Source organism: Eutrigla gurnardus (genome assembly GCF_963514095.1).
Source record: "Eutrigla gurnardus genome assembly, chromosome: 13".
NCBI classification, from domain to species: domain Eukaryota; kingdom Metazoa; phylum Chordata; class Actinopteri; order Perciformes; family Triglidae; genus Eutrigla; species Eutrigla gurnardus.
This window is the reverse complement of record NC_139936.1, coordinates 20,278,156-20,301,421: the sequence shown is the minus strand read 5'-3', so window position 1 is coordinate 20,301,421 and position 23,266 is coordinate 20,278,156. Positions and strand designations below refer to the sequence as shown.

Below are 23,266 nucleotides of genomic sequence, written 5' to 3'. Positions count from 1 at the left end.
TCCTACTTCACCCCCCCCCCCCCCATCTAAAAAAGTCCCTCTCTTAAATCACTGCTTCACCACGTTTCATGGCGCTTGGAGGCGCCCGGGATCCCACTGCGCTCGTTTCCATGGTCACTGGGAAGCTCCTTGTGTCATGTGGCTCAAAGTGAGCCGTCCCTGGGCCGAATTACCCAGTTTTCAATGGGAGGCCAAATGACCATTATTAGACTTCACAGCTCAGGCCCCTATTTAAAGAGAGAAGAAAGGAACCCCGATGAGAGAGATGGAGAGATGGAGGATGAGGGAAGAAAATGGAGAAAGAGGGAGAAGAAGAGACGAGGGGAAATGAGAGGAAAGTTGCTAGTTGTTTCTTTTCTTTCATTTTCCCCACCCTGACATTGATTTTTGTCCTTAATCGCAATTGTTATTTGAAAGTGAGACGCCAGCCGCAGCTAGAGCTCTCCTGTCCGTCAAACTGCACCCGGAGAAGACGGGGAGGCGCTGGATCAAAAGATGAGCCGTGGAAACGGTAAATCTTAGATTTAAAAAGATAGGACCAGACGTCCACCCACGTCTTGTCTCTCTTCATCTCCGTCTAAGCCCGTTGCTTTGTGGGGGAATGTGCTTGTGAGCATGAGAATCCCCGTGTCCCGCGCCCCGCCATGTATGTCGGGGCCATGTTGTCTTAAAGGCTCGGGCCCACGGCCTGGCACGGAAGCTGGAAACTGAACCCCCCTGGTCCTGCACCGCTAATCTGATGCCTCTTCCCACTACAGACGATTCCTCTACTGGAGAGTTAGCGGGGGTGAAAATGTCACCCTGCTCTCGTGGTCTGAACTTTCTTTTATGCTCCGCCAGCGAGGCAAGGTTGTACCCAGCACGAGGAGGTGTGTGTGTGTGTGTGTGTGTGTGTGTGTGTGTGTGTGTGTGTGTGTGTGTGTGTGTGTGTGTGTGTGTGTGTGTGTGTGTGTGTGTGTGTGTGTGTGTGTGTGTGTGTGTGTGTGTGTGTGTGTGTGTGTGTGTGTGTGTGTGTGTGTGTGTGAGAGAGTGAGACATTGGAGCTGCCCATGCTCTGAGACAGTGAGGTAATGGAAGAAGCGAAAGAGAAACATGGAGATGGGCAGGGGGTCAAGAATGGGAATGCACCTGGCAGGAACCGGGAGGGACATTTATTGGAGACCAATATAACAATAAAATTTGATGGGACATCTGGATGGCAGTTGTCCTTGGTGATTTTACCACATTAGGAAATATTTTGATTTGTTTGTTTTGAAAGAATCTTACTTTTCAAAGTAGCTCAAAATGCTTCGTGTGTTGACATGAAAAGTGGAAATAGTGATATTCGGTGCAGCCCGAGTGGCTCGGTCCGATCCACTTCGTTTCACCTTTACAGAGCCACCTGGAACATCCCATTTCATTTTTCCAGCGCCCACAGATAGGGAAGTTGGCGTACTAGGAGGAGATATTTGTTGAATGTGACAAAAGTGTATTGGATTTATGTACTTATTATTTAATTAGAGGAAGTGATGTCACTTGAACGTTGTTTTGGGCTGAAGTTACAAGTTTGAAATGGAAAGAAATCTGGGGGTCGAAAGAAGCAGGTTTACCAGACCTCCGTAACCCTGCTCCTCATCTCTGCTTGAGGCTAGCAGCTTAGCATCCGCTGCTAGCATAACTCACCCAAATCTCCGACTGAACTGTCGGCGATGGGGATCTGGGTAATGTATGAAGAATGCATGGAATAACATAAGACAATATCTTTGGTTCTGCTGCATCCATTTAGATTTTGAGTCCAACAATGATGCTTAGTTGTGCATCTTTTCTTGGAACGCTTCTTTTGCTCATTAATTCTGTCATCAAAAGGCAAAACATGTGCTGCCCAATACAGCTTTGACAGTGATGGATATCATCAGGGGAGTGAGTGGAGGAAAGTTCATCCACCTTTTAAAAGAAATGATGGACCCAGTCAGCTTCTTTTCCACCACTTTCTTTTTATGTGTTTATCTGCTGAAATGAAAGGAACTACCAAATGTTATGTCAGCCTCCTCTGCTGGCTCACAGCGAGACAGACTGCACAGCGGGGGGGCAGAGGTACTGGAGGAAAGGAGGCAAAATGGGGGTTTTAGGGCTGAGTCCTGACCTGCTCTGCCTTGTTTGCCCAGGGAAAGAAGACAGCAGGCAACAGCGTATCCCCTCCACCAGCACCAGGGTCGAGTATTAGGAGGGAGGGAACAACAAGCAGGGACATGGTCTCCTAAAGCAGCTCCAAGGCAGAGAGAGATTAGAGGGAAACCGTAGGACTGCAGACGAATTAAGGGATGGAGGGAAGTGGCCGTATAGTGAGACGCCTCAGCTCGACTACATCTGGATTATAGTGCATGTTCACACTATAGCATCCTGGATTAAAGGGAGCCGTTACTACTGCTGATTTATTTAGTAGTAGTTAATGTCAAAAAGCCAGTTCTTCAGTGTTTAACTGATACTTTGTTGTCAAAGTAATTCTAATCGACACGCACGTTGCTAAACTTGATCGATCTGTCGATGATGTCATCCGTCAGTGGCAGGTGCACCTTTATGTTCTGTATGAGGTGGAAGTAGCTGCTTTTTTTTTTTACAGGTGGTGTGATGGCTCGTATTTTGCAAGTTTCTTCTAGTTTGTGTGTTTGATCGCTGCCAAAACACCCGTGACCAGTTTGTACCTCTGAATGCATCATCTGTAAAGACTGATGCTGCTGCTGGACATAAAGTTAACCACTGGGAGAAAATAGAAACTCCCAGTAAGATTTTAAAAGTAAAGCATACTGCATGCAAAATAATACAGCCTTTGTTTAAAGCCCTACATCTCCTAAATCCGTCTGACCTACTGTTTTCATATCCAAGACTGTCTGTATCCTCGACATTTTAAGAGAAACACTTAACTTGACCTGTGTGCCAGGAGAGTTGCAGCATGCATAAATCTAGTTCCGCCTGTCTTTACTTGCCTCGCCGTTATTGTCTTCCCCCTCTTCTTCTGACAGCTCTTATCCTGAGACGTACAGTAATTTAGAATTTATACAAATTTCTTCCACCTTCAGGTAACCAAAAACAACAAAAACAATCTTATATCCAAATGTCTTAGTTATCTCTTACTTCATGTATCAAATATCAGACATGCATGCTGCTCTTTGAAACTGAATCAGAGGGAAAACATGAAGGGCTGTTTGACTGACAGTAGGACTAATCACTGCAGATAATATCATTAATTAATCATGTTTTGCTCCAGAAAAAAAAAATGGTTATCACTAATCATTTCTAACCGAGACTTCCTGTCAATTTCATCTAGTGGAGATGAAGCCCTTAAAGAGTAGTATTCTTGTCCCCAGCGGAAAGCATGTTTGTTTTCCTGTGAATCACAAAGGGCCCGAGCCCGAAACCGGTAAGAAAACAAGATGGGAGGGACGGAGAGGAAAAGTGGAGGAAATTTAATTAGTGGTTGTCCGTTCCTCCGGCCCCGGTGTTTGGTCTCACCAGGGCAGAGCAGCGGGCAGCGGAGAGGAGAGGGGACCGAAAGGCTTCTTCATTAGCGCCAGTCCTCGACTCATACGTGTTGTTGGTGTAAGCGTGCGTGCCCGACGCCACCAGACATCAAACCCGGCAGAGGGAGACAGGAAATGCTGCATGTGGTGCCGCAACAAGCAAGACAAACATGTATATTTAGACAGAAAGATGTTTAGTTGAGCTTGGTGCACTCGGCTCGTCCGTCGTTCATTATTCATCATATCTTCACAACACGCGTCTGAAAAGTCCCGCCGTTCCGTTGTATCATCCAAACACAAGCGCCGGACAAGGGAAGGTTGAAAAGAGGAAATTCAACTCGCTTGATGAAAGTTCCAAAACAGTCTGCAAGATCATAAAAACCGCATCGTTTCCTCCGAAAGAGAGTTGAAATGTTTCTGAAATGTTTCGTTACGTAACCCTGATGAATGCTTTCCACCAAACACAGTTTTACAGTGTTTTCCTCCTCCAAAAATTGTGTGTTTTGGTTTTTCTTTTTGCATGTATAACTCACTCATGTCCCTCCTTAAACTCGGATAGGCAATGACATAATTTCAGTACTTTCAGAAGTAAAGGACGGACTGAAATCACAGGGAGGCTCATTTAGGTGAAACACTCTTTGGCATGTTTACTCGTATCTCAACGTTTCTGCTCAAACAAGTCAGGATTTGGTCCGGTACAGAAAGTGGATAAAAGTGAAAAGTAAGACTCGGCTGTGTTGTATATTGCATACTAATGTTCTGCATATTATAATAATCTAATACTCACTGGCTGCATATCAGTTGCTTTCTCACCTGAAACATATTTTTAAATGAATAAGGTGACATATGAACAGTGAGCCTGACGGCCTGCCACCGTGACGCAATGTCTCAAACATCCGGGCATCGCAGTCACAAAATCCACACGCCACGCACTCCATTTTTACATCGTCCTTGGTGTGAAGGGTTTGTTAGTATAGCAACACAGCCCATATATGGGCGTCATGATGAGGAAGTGCTCCCCAGTACACCTCACTCTCTCTCGACTCTTTAATGGGGGCCGGCTCGATGCCAAGGTCCTCCAGTAGGCCCCCTTAGAGGTGCCCCCTCACACACACACATACACACATTTCAATCGCACAATTCTCTTGTATAATTCTGGTTATGCAATGGTGGGTGAATGGCCACCTCACATTGTGCGCTGAGGCAGAGATGGAGACAGAAGTGGGGGTGGGGGTCAGTGGTGGTTACTGGCTGGGAAAGACGAAGTGAAGAAGAGGGTAAAAAAAAGGCAGATATGTCACAAATTCATGGTGGAGATTTTCATCTTTAAAGAGACGTCAACTTGAAGCTGATGATGATGGAAATCACTCTCTGATGTGTTGTTTGTTCTAAGCTCTTTATCGAATATGCATCAAGAGGTTTGAAAGGAGGAAATTGAATTGGAGAAAACAAAGCTTTTTTTCTGTGGTAATATTGTCTCCTGCATTGTGGATCCAGGCTGTTATTTCTTCTGCCTCACTTAGCTCATTGTTTTTGGTTTACGGCCCACGCTTTACTGTATTTTCTACAGTATCTATATCTCTATATCTATACCTACAGGTCTACATCTTTATAGATCTGATAAACACACCGTACACTACCTGCCATCAGCAAACGGACACCTACTGTCGCATCCAAAGAGCCAGATATTTTTTTTCAGGAGATGGTGGAGACCAAAACTGAGCTAAACGAAGAGTGAATGCTAATGTTGCTGTGGTTCTGTTGGACGTGTAAACGGGCCAGCTGTTCGCTAGCACCACTAATGGTCAAAAATCAATGAACGTGCTTCAGCCTTAAAGCGGATCGCCTCACTGAACATATTTCATCCCTGAAACGGTTTGATATTAATGGTAACCACTGAGCTCGCCGAGAGCTTCAAGTGATTCTTCCCCCTGAGAGTGTTTACGTTCGGTAAACTGTCGGTTTATACGAAGGCGTCCGAAACCGAGAGGGGCTCGAGGAGGCTTGCGGGCCCCCGTCCTCTGCCGGTGAGATGCACAAGTGGATGTGCTTCATGAACGGGTTTTATGCAGCCTCTATGCAATGGGGTCTTAGACATCCCGGGAAATGTGAAAAATGCTCCGGCCAGAGGCTTAACAGCATTCAATCAATGAATCAATTTTAAACATTACTTTTATTACTTTTTTTATCTGCAATCTAACAGTGACATTTTCTCGCTGTGATTCAAAACCTTAAATATGGGGTTAAATAGGGGTATTTGAGTTCATATGGTTTCAGCCTAGTGTTTATGTGGGAGCAGGAAAGTCCTTATTTCACCATTGTGGTGACGTAGCAGGTAGCAGATCCAGCATGGCGAGGGTGTCAAACCAGTTGATTATAAGCCGCCCGGCCAATACCAGGCATCTGTAAGCACAATGAAATGTTATGACAGATTAACAGTCTGTCAGCGGAGTGTTAACATCAAACGGTAGAAGATCAGAAGTGTGCGTGAAGTGACTAAATCCTGGCGTAATGAAGAATGGCACGATACCATAGATGACTTCATGTGCAAAAGTACAGTACGTGCAGGAGAATAAAGCAGGAGGAGGTGCTTCAAGCATAGTTTTCATTTCATTTTCCCAGGCTGCACAAGCTTCCAATCGGATGACGCATAGCCACATTGAAAACTTTTATTTTATTTTAGTTGAATGTAAATAATGTCTTGGCACACATGCCTGCTATGAGAGGGAGCGAGGAAGGAGAAAAGAAAAGAAAAAAAGAGTGTGTAGGGGAAGGGGGGGGGGGGAGACCACATATGAGAAAATCCATGGTAGGAAAGTATGCCTTTATCTTTTAATAAACCGTAAAGCCAGGAGGCAACATGAAATTACAGCATAATAGCAGTGGAGAGTCTTCTGAAGACTTAATTGCCTTAATTATAGCAGTGCGGAGAGGGAAAGGAAAGCATGAAGAGGAGGAGGAAAGAGAAAGGAGGGGAGCGGAGGAGAAGAAAGTAGGAAGCATAGAGGGAGTGATGTGATGGACGCACCAGTGCGTGGGCCAGATGTTGCAGGTGTAATCCAGGTGTGCGTCTGTCTGCATGGGAGCACATGACCCCCCCCCCTTGTTTCCTATGCATCTGCTGATGAAGCGGTGTACATCTTTACACGTCGCTTTGCTGCTGTGTTGATATGAGAGCCGTCGGTCCACGTGAACCAGGAAGTGAGCGCTATACAGTGAGAAAAGTCTCTTTCCAGATGAGTGAGAGTTTCTCCCCCTCAGATGTTACAAGCTGGCAGGCTTACTTAGGGATGCTAAACATAGCTTTCATTTTCCTCTGTGTCTAGACTGGGCCCTCTCAGTACTTTCTGCTGCGGTTTTTGTTCACTCGGGGAAGATTGTACCCTAATTCTGATGCTTGGGAGTCGGCGGGGAGCTTGTTTAGCCGGCAGTATTGAGAGGTACCTGCGTAGTTTTGCTGATTATTGAGCGTTGACTGATCAAGCCAGAGATCATGCTTTGAGAGAATGATCAGCAGTGATTGAAGGAGCTCAAGAGGACACAGTCGATGACTGTCCTTCCTCCACGTCCACCCTTCTATTTGTCTCATACTTTTGACTTTTTCCTCAAAGATTGCACCTTGACTTGTTTTTTTGAGTAACTACTAATCAACGTGTGGAGAGCTGTGACAGAAATACTGTTGATAAGGAACTAGAAATTCTTCCTGCTTGTCCCCAGTGGGGAAGGAAGTACTCAGATGTTTTTAATTAAAAATACCACAACAAGAATGTCAAAAAGCATTTAGGGTACCACGCAAGTAAAATAACCTAATTGTCATCAGAAAAATGTACTTGGCGTACATGAACACGCGCTTTTAACATTCCTGTTTGAACTCATTGACACAGGTACGAGTGTGTTACTCATCTTTTTTTTAAGTTTGGAGCAGAGGACTGAACGCTGTCTCAAAGGGGATTGCACAATATCTCACAGGAGCTCTGTGTCGTTTGAGTCGGTCCTCATCGCCGTGAAGGAATTTCTCCTGCGGTGATAATTATAGGCTCAACAGTGCGACATGTAGCATTATTCCCTTTTTTTCTCAAATTATTTTACTCACCCTAATTTCTGTGCTTCATCAATAAGCTTTAATGTTAGGCTTTTATTCTGTATATTGCTGCTTTTTAAATGACAAAGTTTGAAAACATTTTTCCAATTGTGACTAGAAACAAAAACAAAGAAAGAATAGACCCTCGATTGCAGAGAATTTAAAAACAAAATACAAAACGTGAACATGCAGTTGGCTTGTATTAGCAATACGCCGGTTATTGCGAAAGTCCCATTTCCTTACTGAAATGTTTAGTTTGTCTTTGGTGTCCGAGGTTGTCGTTTTTTTATGGGGCTGGGAAGGAGATGTGTCATGTTTTTTAAGAGAGCCAGTTTGCCTGTGGCTGCATTTTTGTTGTCGTCAGGCAAGTCCCTGCACTGCAGCGCAGGCCTGCCCGAGTGGAGATTCTTTAGGAGGGAGATCTCTTTCTTCTCAAAGCGTCTTACCAAGAGCTATTAATTATTTACTGGGAGAGCTAACATCAAAGGAGCAGACTTGCGCTGAATTAAATGGGGGGGGCTGGAGCCTGGCAGTGTGGAGCTGAGAGAAAACTGGGTGAGAGGGAAAAGCCGAGCGAGATTTGACTCTGCTCGCTTTTGAACTTTCCAAGTAGGAAAGTAAAAGAAGAAACAAAAGAGCAATGGCAGTTTATGTAAAGGAGGCAGGACGTGAGAGAAAGCTGTAAGAGCCTGTATTTATAGCGTGTCGCTGTTCTAACATTTTGGTATTTGACAAGGCTTTCAAACACTGCAGGGGGAAAGATCGAATCAGTTTGCAGGGTTAATTAGTCTTTAATGAGCTATGAAAATCAGATTCATACACATTCTGTCCGTGGATTAAACCAAGAGGAAATCCGATTGAGACGCAGCTCACTAACTTGAGTTAAGAGTCATGATTCTTAACGTTTTCCTGAAGCTGACTTAAAGTTGAATTCTCTGAATGTGGTCCATTCACCAGGCCCCTTTTTTTTTTTTATATCGAAAGCCTTTTGTGAGTTTGCTTCTATTTCCCTCCTGCTGTGACTTGTCCACGCAGCAGTAGTCCCACCAAAGCTACCTGCAGTGAAGAAGACCCATGCATGTGTGTGTGGCGAGTAAAAAAAAAAAATGATTGACTCTGTTATTGATTCTGGAGAATGCAAATACCTCTGGTTCTCTCTCTAGCTTTGGAGGGAAAAAGAAGTCGACTGCCTTAAACAATACAAGGCTGTGAGTTGACTTCAGCTGCGTATGCTTCTTCTTGGACAGACATATTTAATCATTAACCTCTTTCTAAAGACTGGCGGTGCACACAGGGAGTGGGGGAAACAATGCGACAACCCCGTGGAAAAGGAAATGTAACTATGTTGCAATAATAGTGAGAAAACTTCGATCACATCTGATGCCATTTGTCAACTAGATGAGAGGAAGTCTGTAGCTTGACATGCGATTTAAAGAAGCAGGAATTAGAATCATCTGAACTGCAGGTGATTGTGTTTTTGACTGTTGGTCAGTCACTTTGACCTCACAGGACCGACGGTGGCCATTTTACAGACCCGAACATTACACGTCGAGAGGAATAAACAACAGTTTATTGAATAAGTCAGACAACTGACATGACAAGTTGATAACAAACGGCTTGAATAATGAGAGACACGTGAGGAGTGCATGTGCATCACTGAATGATCCCAGAAGAATGAGCTGACAATGTTTTGAGCTCACACTGCTCGTCCGTCCAGTAGAGGGAGTCGTCCTCCAATCGGAACAGCGGCGGTTGGATCCCTGGCACCTCCAGTCCACATGTCAAAGTGTCCTTGGGCCAGATACTGAACACCAAATTGACCCCGAGGTCAATCGGTGTGTGAATGAGTTAGATCCTGATGGGCAGGTGGCACCTTGCATGTGGGCCTCTTCCAGCAGTGTATGAACGTGTGTGTGAATGCCTGAAGTTAGACACGTGTTGCAATTTAAATGTAGCGTTTGGAGTTCCTGGCTGTTGGGGAACCTGTGGCTGTGCCTGAGAGTCTGTGGTGTATCATGGGTTCATCAAAGTGGCAGGTTTTCATCAGCTGAGGCGAAAGATGCGGGAAACTTGCTCAACATTGTTGTTGATGTTGTGAAAAGAGCAGTCGTGCCTCCTCCTCCCTCCCTCCCTGTGTGTCCTCTGTAAGTGCCTGCTGACTGGAGCGATGACACTCTTTAGCCACTCGGCAGCACTGTACATTGTCACTTTGATCTTAACAACCCCCCCTCCCCTCCCTCCAGTTATGAAGAGCGCTGGCAACAACCCAGGGGCTCTTGATAATACCAGGATATGATCCCAGCAGCACTATTTTAGATCATGTAGTGCAGACATCAAAACGTTGTCTAAATAGGGCGCCATAAATCAAGCGGGGTGAGAACGGGTTGCAGGGGAAAGCAGCAGTTTAGATAAAGGAACTTTTTTTTTTTTCTTTCTTTTTTTTTTGGGAAGCCAATTTGGATTCTGCGAGGAGATACTTTGGGTTCTGCCGAGCCAAGCATTTCCTTTATCTTTTTCCCTTTAGCGGAAGTCTTCAAAAGACCTCTGTGCTATGACTTTCCCGGCTCTCAGATGAAAGAGGCTTCACATTTTTAGCAGTCGGAAATCAATGATAACTTTATTCCACTTTCCCGAGAGTGCATGAATGCGGCTCCGCGTCTTGCAGAGTTGCAGCACACGGAGCCAGGCTGGGCATGACTTCCTGACACGGGGATGCAACTGTTTTACATTCTGTCATGCCGTCAGCGTAATGCGGTGCAGATGTACTTCCTGGTGACTTCAGAGGACTGGAGACATAGATCACATGTGCGTCCTTCCAAATGTTATCAACAGCGTGTTTACTTGTGTTGCTTTTTCTGTCTCTTTTTCTTTGCTCATGCCAGATGACCTGGTGCTACACTCAGGCAGAGAACTCCCTCTAGTGGCCCCCGATTTCATTGTGAAAACGCGCCTTGCAGGAATGACCATGCATCCACTGTTATTATCGAATACATATCTAATGACCGCTTTCGTCCCGTGTTTGCAGGCGAAGAGAGCAGTGCAGCGGGGAGCCACGGCCGTCATCTTCGACGTGTCGGAGAATCCGGATGCCATCGACCAGGTTTGTACCTGAGATTACCCAGACATCCACATGATCACGCTGCAGCAACACCGAAACGCTCCAATCCGTCTCTTAAATCTGTCTTAAAAAGACGCGCTGCTGAAAGCTGAAGAAAGCTCAGCAGCATGCCCTGCCCTTCTGACTGTGTGTGTGTGTGGGTGTGTGTGTGTGTGGGTGTGTGTTTGTACAAACAATGATCTTTCTATCTATAGTTCTGTTCAAAAGCATGTGGATCTGCCTCACTTATTCCACCATTCTGGGCCCTTGAGCTCTGTAACTTGCGTTTGGAGGACTGCACTGCACGTCTGACAGCATTGAAAATGGATATCCAGGTTCAGCTTTCACTAGACCGTGACCAAACTCTGTTGAGCCCATAATTGCACAGGTAGCGCACTTTATCTCATCCCCTGAGACTATTGGGATCTGTCTTTGAGTGTACATTTTGGGCCGTGGGGGGGTCGGTGCACATGGGCTACAGTAAGAACAAAGTGTATTTCTTGTCGCACAGATCCAGACATTCCTCCTTCTTCGTCCTCCTCCTCCTCTCTTTCTTTGCTGTTAAAAGGTTTTAATACACAAGTTGCACCTTGGTCGCAAGAATTCTCCTGTGGTATTCATCCTCGCCACACCACGTCTGGACTTGCAGGTTTTTTTTTTTTTCTTCTTCTCCCCCCTCCCTTCCTCGCCTCCTCTTCTCTGCCGCTGGGTCGTAAAGCTCGTAGCTGAGAGATAAAAGGGATTGCGCGGAGCCCACATGAAAGGCAGCGCTGGGCGGCTGTGTTAAATTCCCCCGAGAGGCTTTTCCAGTCAGAGCGGCCCGATCAGCAGAGACAGGACCCACAAGGCCGAGGGGCAGGGAGGAGGAGCTCTGTGAGAATTAAGGTCCCGTGGCTGAAATCAGGAGAGAGAAGCTTTATAAAGTCATGTACTCAACCTCCTTTTGTTGTCTCAGTTTATACTTTAATGTGAGGCCAAATGCTGAAACACTTTAGTTTTGGGGTAAAGTTGAGTTTGTGATCAACTTTCTTTAACAGTAAGGATTTTTTTCTTGAAAGGACTTATAGTGTGTACTTCTTAATGGTGTATTGTTTGTTAGAGGCCAAGCTCGAGTCTCGGTGGACTCATCTCTCAAAGGCGGAACGAGATTCAAGTGAAAAGATCAAAAGTTTCAAAGTCTATACTTTTAAACCAGAAACATACAGTATTTCACTGGAGAACATGACGGCAGCAGAAGAAATAGAAATGCGAATATCCTCGGTATTTCCCTTGGGCTTTTCAAATTACAGATTCCAGCTAGCAGACGAGTATGTCAACTGACTCAAAAGCCAGAACGTACTCTTCATTGACGGTTTCCTCCGGCTCCCTCGGGCAAACTGCGACCACAGTTTCCACGTCTGGAGCCTCGAGGTCATTCTTCCCCGAGTTGGTAGAAGTGGAGTTCATGGCGTACATGATAGCCAACACGTGAAACGACATTAAGGCTCCCTCTCTGCTCACTATCTAGTGAGTTCGCCATGATGTATTGCTGTCTGCATGTTAAGTGAGAATAGTATCCCACTGTATACCATCATGCATTGCATACAAGGAGAGGGTAGAGAGAGCAGTGAGTTTTGAGAGAAAGTTGTGGCGCTAATAGATAATATTAAATGTTAGCAGAGCAACACACCTCAAATGGCCACAAACTCCTTTTGTATTTAATTATTCATTTGGTAAAATGTGCTTATCCCCCCCTGGGTTAGGTTGTTCTGCTGAGTAGTGTCTGAATTATTATTTTTTTGCCAGTGAACTCAGTATATCAGTCCTCTGCATAGAACTCCCTGTGTAGTGAGTAGGCAGGCTGAATGAGTGATTTCAGACACGACCTCAGACAATCACGGGAGACTGCAGAGGTCAGCTTTTTCTAAAGTTAGATGATCACACACACACACACTCACCCGTACACTCTGCAATTCATCAGCACATTCAATGAAGACTACATTAAAGAAGCATTTATAGGAATGAAAAACTGAATTGTTGCGAGTGACTTGCCTCGTGGCGTATACCACATCAGCACCCTGTGCAGCGAGCCCCTGGTTCCATCCCATCACATGTCCCATAATGCCTCAGAAGACATTAAACAGCATTTGTTTTAACAAGTCTTCTCTCTCTGCTCAGCTCAACCAGGTCGGCGAGGATCCCCTGAAGCGGCCGGTGGTTTACGTGAAGGGCAATGACGCCGTCAAGCTGATGAACATCGTCAACAAGCAGAAAGTGGCCCGCGCTCGGATACAACACAGACCCCCGAGGGTAAGCGCACACGCCAAAACTCCCAACCGCACGCGTGTGCGTGAGACTAATCTAAGGCACATGTGAGGAACATGAGGAAGAGGCCGTGTTTGTGAGGCCCGCGCAACAAACGGCGCTGAGAAGTTTTTAGATGTGAAGACAAACGAAAATTCCAGCTGTGAAATCTGACCCTTTTCCTTTCTTCTCTTCCCTCCACTGCCCCGAGGTCGAGGACACTTTTTTTTTTGTGGGAGATTAATATCAGCCATTCAAAGAGCTGTTTGTTTGCTCTGAATATTTGATGAAGAGCTCCAGCACACTTTGAGGTCAAATAACTTGACATAATGAAACCCCGAGAGAACGGACTGCCCTATGACATATTTCTCAGAGAGTTCTGATCACTTGTTTGGGTGTTGATTTATTGGAAATCATCACCCACTTAAGTCACATAGCTCTCGAGAAACCACACAATCATCAAATCTGCTCTTTTTTTTCTTGTCTTGACTCTTCAGTCGGGCTCCAACTGATGAATTCCATCATAATTTAAAATCCTCCCTATTTGAGAAACTGGAACCACATAATGCTGGGCACGTTTACTTGAAAAGTGATCGATTATCAAAATATTTGAGGAGTGATCGTCTGTCGGGTTATCAACCATTCGGCTCAGGAAGATAACACTTTAACTGAGTACAACCATGTGTATATATATATATATATATATATATATATATATATATATATATATATTCTAATATATGAATGAGGCACGTCATCAAGCTAACATCCTGCATCAATAAAATGAACTGTTTGTAGCTGCCCCTTCAACCAGCTGCGTGTGAAGATTATTTGACAGATGTGTTTCTCTTGCCCTCCTTTCCCACAGCAGCCCACGGAATATTTTGACATGGGCATCTTCCTGGCTTTCTTCGTGGTGGTGTCGCTGGTCTGCCTCATTCTGCTCATCAAGATCAAACTCAAGCAAAGGAGAAGCCAGGTTAGTGTCTACCCGTGCTGTAGTCCAGACCACCAAAACCCGAAACCGAGTCAGGACCAAAATGCACAAGGAATTTAGTGATATCGCTGCCGTTGTGCTTCTGACCGGTCTTGAAATAAAATCCTCTTCGTCTGAGACAGAGGACCTAGACCATAAAAACGTAGTCTCTGTGTCTGTCTACTCATCGCCACTAGACCAAAAACAACCTGAGAAACTTCATCGACCCCGGTTTGAGTCACACAGGCCCAAAAGTGACGTGTGCCTCTCAAAGAAAACACACCCAAATCCGTGGCACCGTGCCTCGTTTTTTTTTTTGAGTTGTTGATTGATTGCCCCCGTGGGTCGACATAAAGCTCTCAGTGGAGGCTTATGTTTGGCAGATGAATCGGGATTAGCATTTAATTAACGTGGAGAGGAGGTCGGAGCCAAACACACGGAGGCGTCGCGGTGGAGCAGAAAACCTGTAGCGGCATCCGTTAAGACAGGTGTAATCCTGCCTGTGTGTGTGTGTGTGTGTGTGTGTGTGTGTGTGTTTGTCACATGTAACAACCCTCTCTTTCCCAATATGTGAAAAATGAATCTTGTGGAGTAAATATTATGGACACAGTATTAATATTTGCATCTCCGATGTCAGTAGATCTCCAGTAGAATACTCTGGGTTTAGTGAAGGATTCCTCAATGAGAAATGACTTCCATGCCAAGCTCTGTTGCTGACCAGGATGTCCACATGGCCTTAAAAAGTCTTCAGTTATCTAGTTGTGAGGCTACATGAAGGCAGAAACACCCTCCAGAGACCCTTTTTGTTTGTTTATTTGTTTGTTTTTTTCAAGTAAAGCCTGGGCATAAATAACTCTTTTACATGAGCGATGCAGTCGAGGCGGTGGCTGCTATATCTCCCCTTGTCTGGTACACATTTAGTTTATGTAATCTAATAATTGGTTGTGTGTGTGTATCAACTTATCAATCACCATCCTTTTAATAAGTAACATTTTTCAGGCAACACAGAACAGATTAGAGATAGAAAAGGGGCCGGAGAGTCGGAGCCGGAGAGAGTTGCTAATGCATCAGTCAAACATTGTAAAATGATGTACAAGAGGGAAGTCTGAATCATGGCAACGTCCGCCTTCTCTCATTAACATCAGCAGAGGAACATGGATCCAAAGTTGCCGTCCCTGATGCATAGCGATTAAACGGGATGTTTACTTTAATACACCATCACCATTAGTTAAGTCTTCTGACAAGTCATTTTTTTATGTCCTATTTTGGCTGCGTGGTCGTTGCCTTTCATGTCCAGTTCTATTGCGCTTTGAAGGGTTCTTTCATTAAAGTCAAATGTGGCTCCTCAAACATGCAGCAAGACTCGATTAACCCCGGCTGACCCTGTCCCACCTTCCTCCCCGACACAGAGCTCCATGAACAGAATGGCCATCCAGGCCTTGGAGAAGATGGAGACGAGAAAGTTCAAGGCCAAAGGGAAGGGCCAGCGCGAGAGCAGCTGTGGAGCCTCGGACTCGCTGAGCAGCAGCTCCACCTCCGACTGCGCCATCTGTCTGGAAAAGTACATCGACGGGGAGGTAAGAAGAGGACGCTTGTCCTTTTGATTGAATTCATGACTTTGTCTGCTTTGGGGACTTTCATAATGAAAACGGTGTGATGCAAATGGTATTAACTGCCAAAAACTGTGCTTGTGCTTCACTATATGGGTGTATTGGTAGCTATTGCAAAGAAGTGGCAAATCACTTAATCACTTAACTGTTAATACCTCACGTTGGAGACAAACTTCCAAACCGTCTCAAGTGTCTGTTTGCTATACTTACCCATATTGAATCAATCAGGCTCTTGAGATTTCAAGACAAAAGAAAATGTCAACATTATTCTGACTCTCTCAAATAAGAGAACATTGGTTAAAACGAAAAAAAAACAGGTCTTCGTTTTCGTTTGCCACATGCATCGTTTGCTCTGTTTGCTCCTTGGGAACTGTTGCTAATGGTATCGTCCTGCAACAGGAAGCACTTTTTTATGTTTAGGGACATAAAAACCCAATCGAAATTTGAGCTGTTCCTTATTATAATCTATAAATTAATAAATAAAAGCAAAAATGATCATTGTCAAAACAAAATAGGAGAAAGTAATGATATAACTGGGGAACATTTTGAGTAACCATCCCTGACACATAACCGACACAAACACAGAAATAACACTACTGGCAGCTTTTTATCCCAACCGTGTGGGAGTCAAACCTCCAAACTGCGAGTGTTGCTGTGCTCATCCACCCACTGAGCTTGTTTTCTTTTCATCACATATGCTGCACACATGAAACATAATGCACTTCTGCGGACAATAGAATGGAAGTTCCCCTGATGTGCTCGGGGACCGCAGTCCCACGATCCTGGTGACGCTCTTTCCGGCGCCTTTTCAGATGTTTAGCTCAGTCTTTGAGAGCACCTGTAGAGATTACGGTACCCAGAGTGCATTGGGTTGCGATTGTGCTTCCTGTTTTTCTGCAGTGTGGCCTTCTTTAAGCCTTAAAAGGAGTCACTGTCAAGAATATGCGTCCTAATCTTGGACTTTGAGGCTTTACTGGAACAGCATTGCTCATCCTTGACACGGACGCTGCAGGGACAAACCCCCGTTTCCCAGGGGGACAGAGTTGGTGTATGTGTGTTTTTGTGGTTGTGTGTCTCTTCGCTAAGGAGGAGAAGAAAACACAACAAAGCACGGCGCCAGGATTGCACAGAGGAAGTGGCGATATAAAAGGCTGAATGGCATCAAAGCGCTTTTTGAGCAGTGAACCAAGCAACAAAAGGTTGGGTGGAAAAAGCCCAAAGATGAGTCACATTAAGCGATAGAGCGACGTGTTTATGGCAGTGAAAGAGCTCTGAAAGCAGAAGAATATAATAATTCACACTCGTAGCGCTCCTGCTGTTGGCTCTTGGAATTCCTTCATGCCAATTCTCTACTTGAATACAAAATGTTGCATTCTTTTCATATCAATCCTCAAGCTTAGCCTCTTGTTTGTTTTGTCCCAGAACGTTGTGACATTGAGCATCAAAGTAGTGTTTGTACTGTGGTGTGGCCTCTCTTTAAGATTTGGGTTTGTGGCATGATGTAAAGTTGGCTCCTCAGAGGTGAAAACCAGATGAAGAACACAATTGACAGTTCCGTGCAGCTTTGCTGCCACCTTGTGGACATTCGGCCACTCTCAACCACGTAGTTTCACAGTCTGAGGACTTAAACCCTGTTTCGTTTGTCATGCATCATGTATGCAGCAGCTTTTTGTTGCTTTTATTTACAATTTTTGCAGGAATCCTGATTTTAAATTCAACACCTCTTTTGAGACCGCTTTGGAGACCCTTTTCATTAATTTTATGACCTCATCATTAATGCACTGCATTTGTTGTTTGGAAGAAATGAGGCTCAACTTCTTCCCTTTTATTTTAAATGAAATCTTTAGAAATTTCATTAATAGGTGCTCTCAGATCAAAGATCCGTAAATTAACGAATAAGTAAGATGAGCACAAATTTTCCTCCAGCAACAGTTGACTTGGATATTCCACTCCTTTAAATACAAGTTCCAAAATGATCATCAATGTAACTGAAAATCAAAACACAGTAATTTGATATGTAGCCCAGACATTCTTTTCCATTCGTCCTTACTGTATTTGCTTTGTAAATGACAGTACAGGTGGAGTCTGACTATTAATTCTTGTTTTCCTCTACAGGAGCTGCGAGTTATCCCCTGCGCTCACAGGTTTCATAAGAAATGTGTGGACCCCTGGCTGCTCCAGCATCACACCTGTCCCCACTGTAGACACAACATCATCGGTGAGTTGGTGCACGGCTTCTGAAGATTTAGCTTTGATGTTCAGATAAATACTCAACAGAAAGGCTCATTTTCTTTTTTTTTTTTTTTTTGCAGAGCAAAAGAAGGGAAATCCAGGACCAGCATGCATGGACCCTGGCAACCCGGTCCACGGCCGGCAGCGTGTGGTGCTGCCAGTCCATTATCCAGGCAGGGTGCACCGTGCTGGCCAGGTGACAGCCTACCCAACCAGAACCAGCATGGATCCCCATGGCAACCCCATCACCATGCTCACTGTGGACCAGCACCCAGATCCTGCAGGTCTGTACCCACCCCAGTCGACGTCTGCCTTTCTTCGGAGCTACCACCCCGCCCTCCACCTGGACCACTCACTCAACCCCCACCACTGTGGATTAGAGCACCGGGGACCCCCCTCCTACCCAGCACAGCCGCATCACGCTGCTTTTAAACGACCCAAGTTCCATGGGCGCAACTTTTCCCGAGCAGCCTGCTTCTCGCAGTACGAGACAATGTACCAGCACTACTATTTTCAGGGGTTGACTTTCCCTCAGCAGCCTGAAGGTGGCCAAGGACTCGCTATGGCAGGGCAGCTTGGTGGAGCAGGAGGGGCCCACAAGGGCCACCACAGCAGGGCCTTTCAGCAGGGGCTGTTATACCCCACTGTGGTACACATGGCACCTGCCTCTTCTTCGAGGATAGGTGATAACGGCAGCACCTCTGGCCTGGGCTGTTACCATGGCCACCGCTCAGTGTGCAGTGGTTACCTTGCTGACTGTCCTGGCAGTGACAGCAGCAGCAGCAGTTCAGGCCAGTGCCACTGTTCCTCCAGCGACTCCATGTTGGACTGTACTGAGGTCAGCAACCAGGGGGTGTACGGTAGTTGCTCTACCTTCCGCAGCTCGCTGAGCAGTGACTACGATCCTTACATCTACCGGAGTAAGAGTCCGTGCAGGGGCTCAGTGGGGGAAGCAGGGGCTGCCGGTTGCACCGCAGTTCCTGCAGATGACTCTTCTTCCCCTGTTCCCTTGGGACATGACTGCCTCCAGCTCCCTCCTGGAGCTTCGGGATATAACTCGGGGGACCACCTCTCCAACTGCAGCTTGGGGCCCAGCTACAGCAGTCGCTCATCACTGGAACCCAGGGAGAACAGCAACACTAGCACTACCTCAGCCGGGGCTCCAGAGGCCACCGGAGCAGACAGGGGGAAAGGGGCGCAGGAGGAGTCGGGGGAGCTCGGAGCTGCAGCCTGTAGCTGCTGCTTTGAGGTGCTTCCTCCCAATGTGGAGTGCAAAGGGCAGGACTCGGACCAAGCTGCGCCTCTGGCCATGGGGCGTTTTCATAGAGGGGTGGACTTTCAGAGCGGCGCCTCCAAAAACTACTTTGCTCCCGAGCACATGTGCCCTTCCTCAGAGCAGGTGAGCTACGAAGGGCTGCCTTGCTGCTTCTACAAAGAGATGAAGGTGCACAGGGCCACAACGGGGCGCTACACCGAGGACTACGCTGTTAATGTGCAGTATGCACATGCAGACTCGGAGGCCTGCTCTGGACAAGGCTGCTGCGAACTCAACCAGAGAATACCCATAATTCCTGAGGACACAGATTGTGAAGTGGGCACAGGGGCAGAGACCCAAAGCAGTTTATTGCCCATTAGTGTCACAGTGGAAGCAGAGGTGCGGACAGGGGAGCGACACGAGCCCAGGGAGGGGTACTTCACCTCAGGACAGTTTAGAGGTCAGCCATACCCTCAGGAGGAAGAGACCCGGGCCCTGTTTCACCCTCAGCTCTCTGCAAGCCCCACTACATTGGGAAGCAGTACTAGTACACATGAGGGGGGTCTGGGTATATGAACTTGAGCCCAGAGAGAAGGGACTCAGTCAAGAGTATGTATTTGGTACCGAATCAGTCAGTCAATCATTTGAAATCCTCAGCTGCCTTGTTCTAACCTTGCTCTCCGAGCGCTGAATGTTATCATCTTCGATTGTGTGGATTTCTACTGAAATGGCCTGTCGTATCTAGACAGTGTATCAAGTTAATTCCTGTGGCCACAAACGTCTACACGTATGGATGGAGGTTGTGAACTGAAACTAGAAGTAGGTTGGTATTGGCATCTATTTGCTGCCATCAAGGGTCGGGCTAAATAAATCCAGGCCCCGTTTCTTGTAAGATTTTTATCAGATTTTGTCAAGAACAACATATCTAGACTCCCAGCTTTTTTTTTTTTTTTTTTTTTCCCCGCTACACCCTTAATTCACAAACATCTGCATGTACATGTATATGTGCGCACATGAACACTGACTGCCTACAAAGCTTCAACCACCAACTCAAATAGGTTGTACGGACATAGCTATACCAAAACAGAAAGACATGATTGTTTTTTTTTTTTTTTTTTTTTTTTTTCCTTTAATTCAAAAGCAGGGAAATGGGTCTTTCTAAAGCATCTGTGACCCACACAGTTCTCTGAGGAGAAGAAGCTATATATTACAGAAAAATACGTAGAAATGTGAATGCAAGGCTGACACTGGTCTCTATTCAATATAATACAGAATTTGTTTCATACAGTGCATCTTCTGTCCAGTAGTGGCCTACCTGTATGAGATTTTGTAGCAATATCGTAAAACACACTGCACCGCTTTTATTTGAACTTCGGTCTAAAGTGACAGTGTCTCGGGGTCAGTAGATGTCGTCAGAAGTAGAGTTTAGCACTCTACCTCTAGTTAGGAAGCCCTGAAAACGTGTATTTTTGCTGTCACTTACCCAATTTCCTCAATGAGGCATGCTCTAATAAATATCTATAAAACGATTCTAGCATGTATCAAAAGGCCAAAGGAAAGTAGCTGGAAAAGACTCATATTTCATAAGGGTTCCTTATTGTACTGTGACTTTTTTTTTTTTTTTTTTACGATGCAGTTATACATACCACAGTGTATCCGTTTGAATCATATCGTGCCATGCATAATACATACTCGTGATATCAATGCTTGTCATTCATGCCTTTCTGTTTGTCCTGCAGACTGTTTTTATACTGTTTCTATGAAATATACACATTCTCTACACAGAGGAAAACTTTCTGAAATAACCCTATTTATAAGTTAACCCATTGCTGTAATCAAGTGAGAATCTAATCTTGCCTTTTGCATAGAGATATGTACCTACTGCAAATATAACATTTTGGGGTACTTGAGTCACTATTTAATTTTTTTTGTTATTGTTTCTAGCACTTAAAGAAGATTAAAATGTGTACAAAAATTAATATTTTTTAATTTTTTTAAGAATATAATTATTTTCTGTCATTACCATTACAAATGTTTAAAAACGGCTAGAAATCAATCCGTGTATATTTCTGTACCTGTATAGCAAACACATTTCATAAATGGAAATATGTTCTCTGAATATTTATTTACTAATATATTTATCTTTAAGCCATGTCTTATGTTCAGAGTGTATGAACGTTTGAGTTATTGGGTTGCTTTTTATTTTGAGAAAAATCACTAACATGAGACTTTGTATATACATGGTAATTGCACACAAGACGATTAAATCTTCTCTGACCAAAAAACTGATTTTAAAACTTTAGTACAATAGAGTTTTGTAATTAAAGTGTACAAAGATCTGTAAAATATACAGTTTTATTCAAGTAACTCATGTTGTGGCGTCCTCCTTTCTATTATCTGCATTCCACATTCAATCCAATGTATATATCCAACAGTGACTAATGACAAATATGCCTCACAGGGCTTTACAATCTATACATGACATCCTCTCTCCCCGGACCCTCTCATAGTGACATTGTTACGCTGTGCTTTCTACAATTTTGTGGTAGTTGTTTGCTGCCCAAATGGAGAAGCTAAAAAACGAACAACACTTAAATTGTTTAACCCACTTGCCTGTATTCCTGATAATAACAACACTGATACCACAGATACAGAGGCATTTTTTTAGTGTAGTAGAAACCTGCATCCTCCATGATTCAACCAGTCCTCGAAACTCTTCTCCAGCAAAGGAAATGCCCGACATGCTAAAGTATGACTTTTTTTTGGGGGGGGGAATATGACTAAGCCTTTTTATGACTGTTTTGTACTCACTACACTCAGACTTTGATTGACACGTGATATACAAGCAAATGTTATGACTTTTAAATCCTTTTTACAACATTTGATGAATTTTGTCGATTTTTAAAAACATTTTCGATATGCTATAGTATGACTTTTTTGGGGGGGGGGGATATGACTAAGCCTTTTTATGACTGTTTTGCACTCACTACACTCAGACTTTGATTGACACGTGATATACAAGCAAATGTTATGACTTTTAAATCATTTTTACAACATTTGATGAATTTTGTCGATTTTTAAAAACATTTTCGATATGCTATAGTATGACTTTTTTTTGGGGGGGGGGGAATATGACTAAGCCTTTTTATGACTGTTTTGCACTCACTACACTCAGACTTTGATTGAAACGTGATATACAAGCAAATGTTATGACTTTTAAATCATTTTTACAACATTTGATGAATTTTGTCGATTCTTCACTTTTTTTTTTGACATGCTATACTATTACTTTTTTCACAATATGATTAAGGCTTTTTTTTTAAAAAAAGGTGATTTTCTTGCATAGACAATTTTTTATTTAGCAGTGGACAGAGAGGAAACATGGGAGAGAGAGGGGAATGTGACATGCAGCAAAGGACCTCCTTCCGGGATTCGAACCTTAGTCTGCTGCAGATATGCGTACATGAGTAAATGGCATGCGCTTTAACCACTCAACCACCTGTGTGCCATGCCTAAGCCTTTTTATGACTGTTTTGCACTCACTACACTCAGACTTTGATTGATACGTGATATACAAGCAAATGTTATGACTTTTAAATCATTTTTACAACATTTGATGAATTTTGTCGATTTTTCACTTTTTTTTCGACATGCTATAGTATGACTTTTTTTTTTACAATATGATTAAGGCTTTTTTTTTTTTTTTTTTAAAAGGAGATTTTCTTGCATAGACATTTTTTTCTATTTAGCAGTGGACAGAGAGGAAACATGGGAGAGAGGGGGATGTGACATTCAGCAAAGGACCTCCTGCCGGGATTCGAACCTTAGTCTGCTGCAGATATGCGTACATGAGTAAATGGCATGCGCTCTAACCACTCAACCAACTGTATGCCGTGTCTAAGACTTTTTATGACTGTTTTGCACTCACTACACTCAGACTTTGATTGATACGTGATATACAAGCAAATGTTATGACTTTTAAATCATTTTTACAACATTTTATGAATTTTGTTGATTTTTCACTTTTTTTTCGACATGCTAAAGTATGACTTTTTTTGGGGGGGGGAATATGACTAAGCCTTTTTATGACTGTTTTGTACTCACTACACTCAGACTTTGATTGACACGTGATATACAAGCAACTGTTATGACTTTTAAATAATTTTTACAACATTTTATGAATTTTGTCGATTTTTAAAAACATTTTCGACATGCGATAGTATGACTTTTTTGGG

The 23,266-nt window shown here is 44.2% G+C and overlaps 1 protein-coding gene across 2 annotated transcripts in view; it reads left to right on the top strand.

Moving 5' to 3' along the window:
- znrf3 (zinc and ring finger 3) overlaps positions 1-21,398 on the top strand; it is a 61,426-nt gene extending 40,028 nt beyond the window's left edge. The window contains exons 3-8 of one of the 2 annotated variants that reach the window (XM_084024691.1): positions 10,604-10,678; positions 12,833-12,964; positions 13,830-13,937; positions 15,344-15,511; positions 17,660-17,762; positions 17,857-21,398. In XM_084024691.1, the coding sequence (XP_083880817.1) occupies positions 10,604-10,678; positions 12,833-12,964; positions 13,830-13,937; positions 15,344-15,511; positions 17,660-17,762; positions 17,857-19,607 (2,337 nt within the window). In that variant the 3' untranslated portion in view covers positions 19,608-21,398. Of the gene's footprint in view, positions 1-10,603; positions 10,679-12,832; positions 12,965-13,826; positions 13,938-15,343; positions 15,512-17,659; positions 17,763-17,856 lie in introns of both variants that reach the window. The other variant, XM_084024690.1, reaches the window with a different exon arrangement.
- The last annotated feature ends 1,868 nt before the right edge of the window (positions 21,399-23,266 follow it).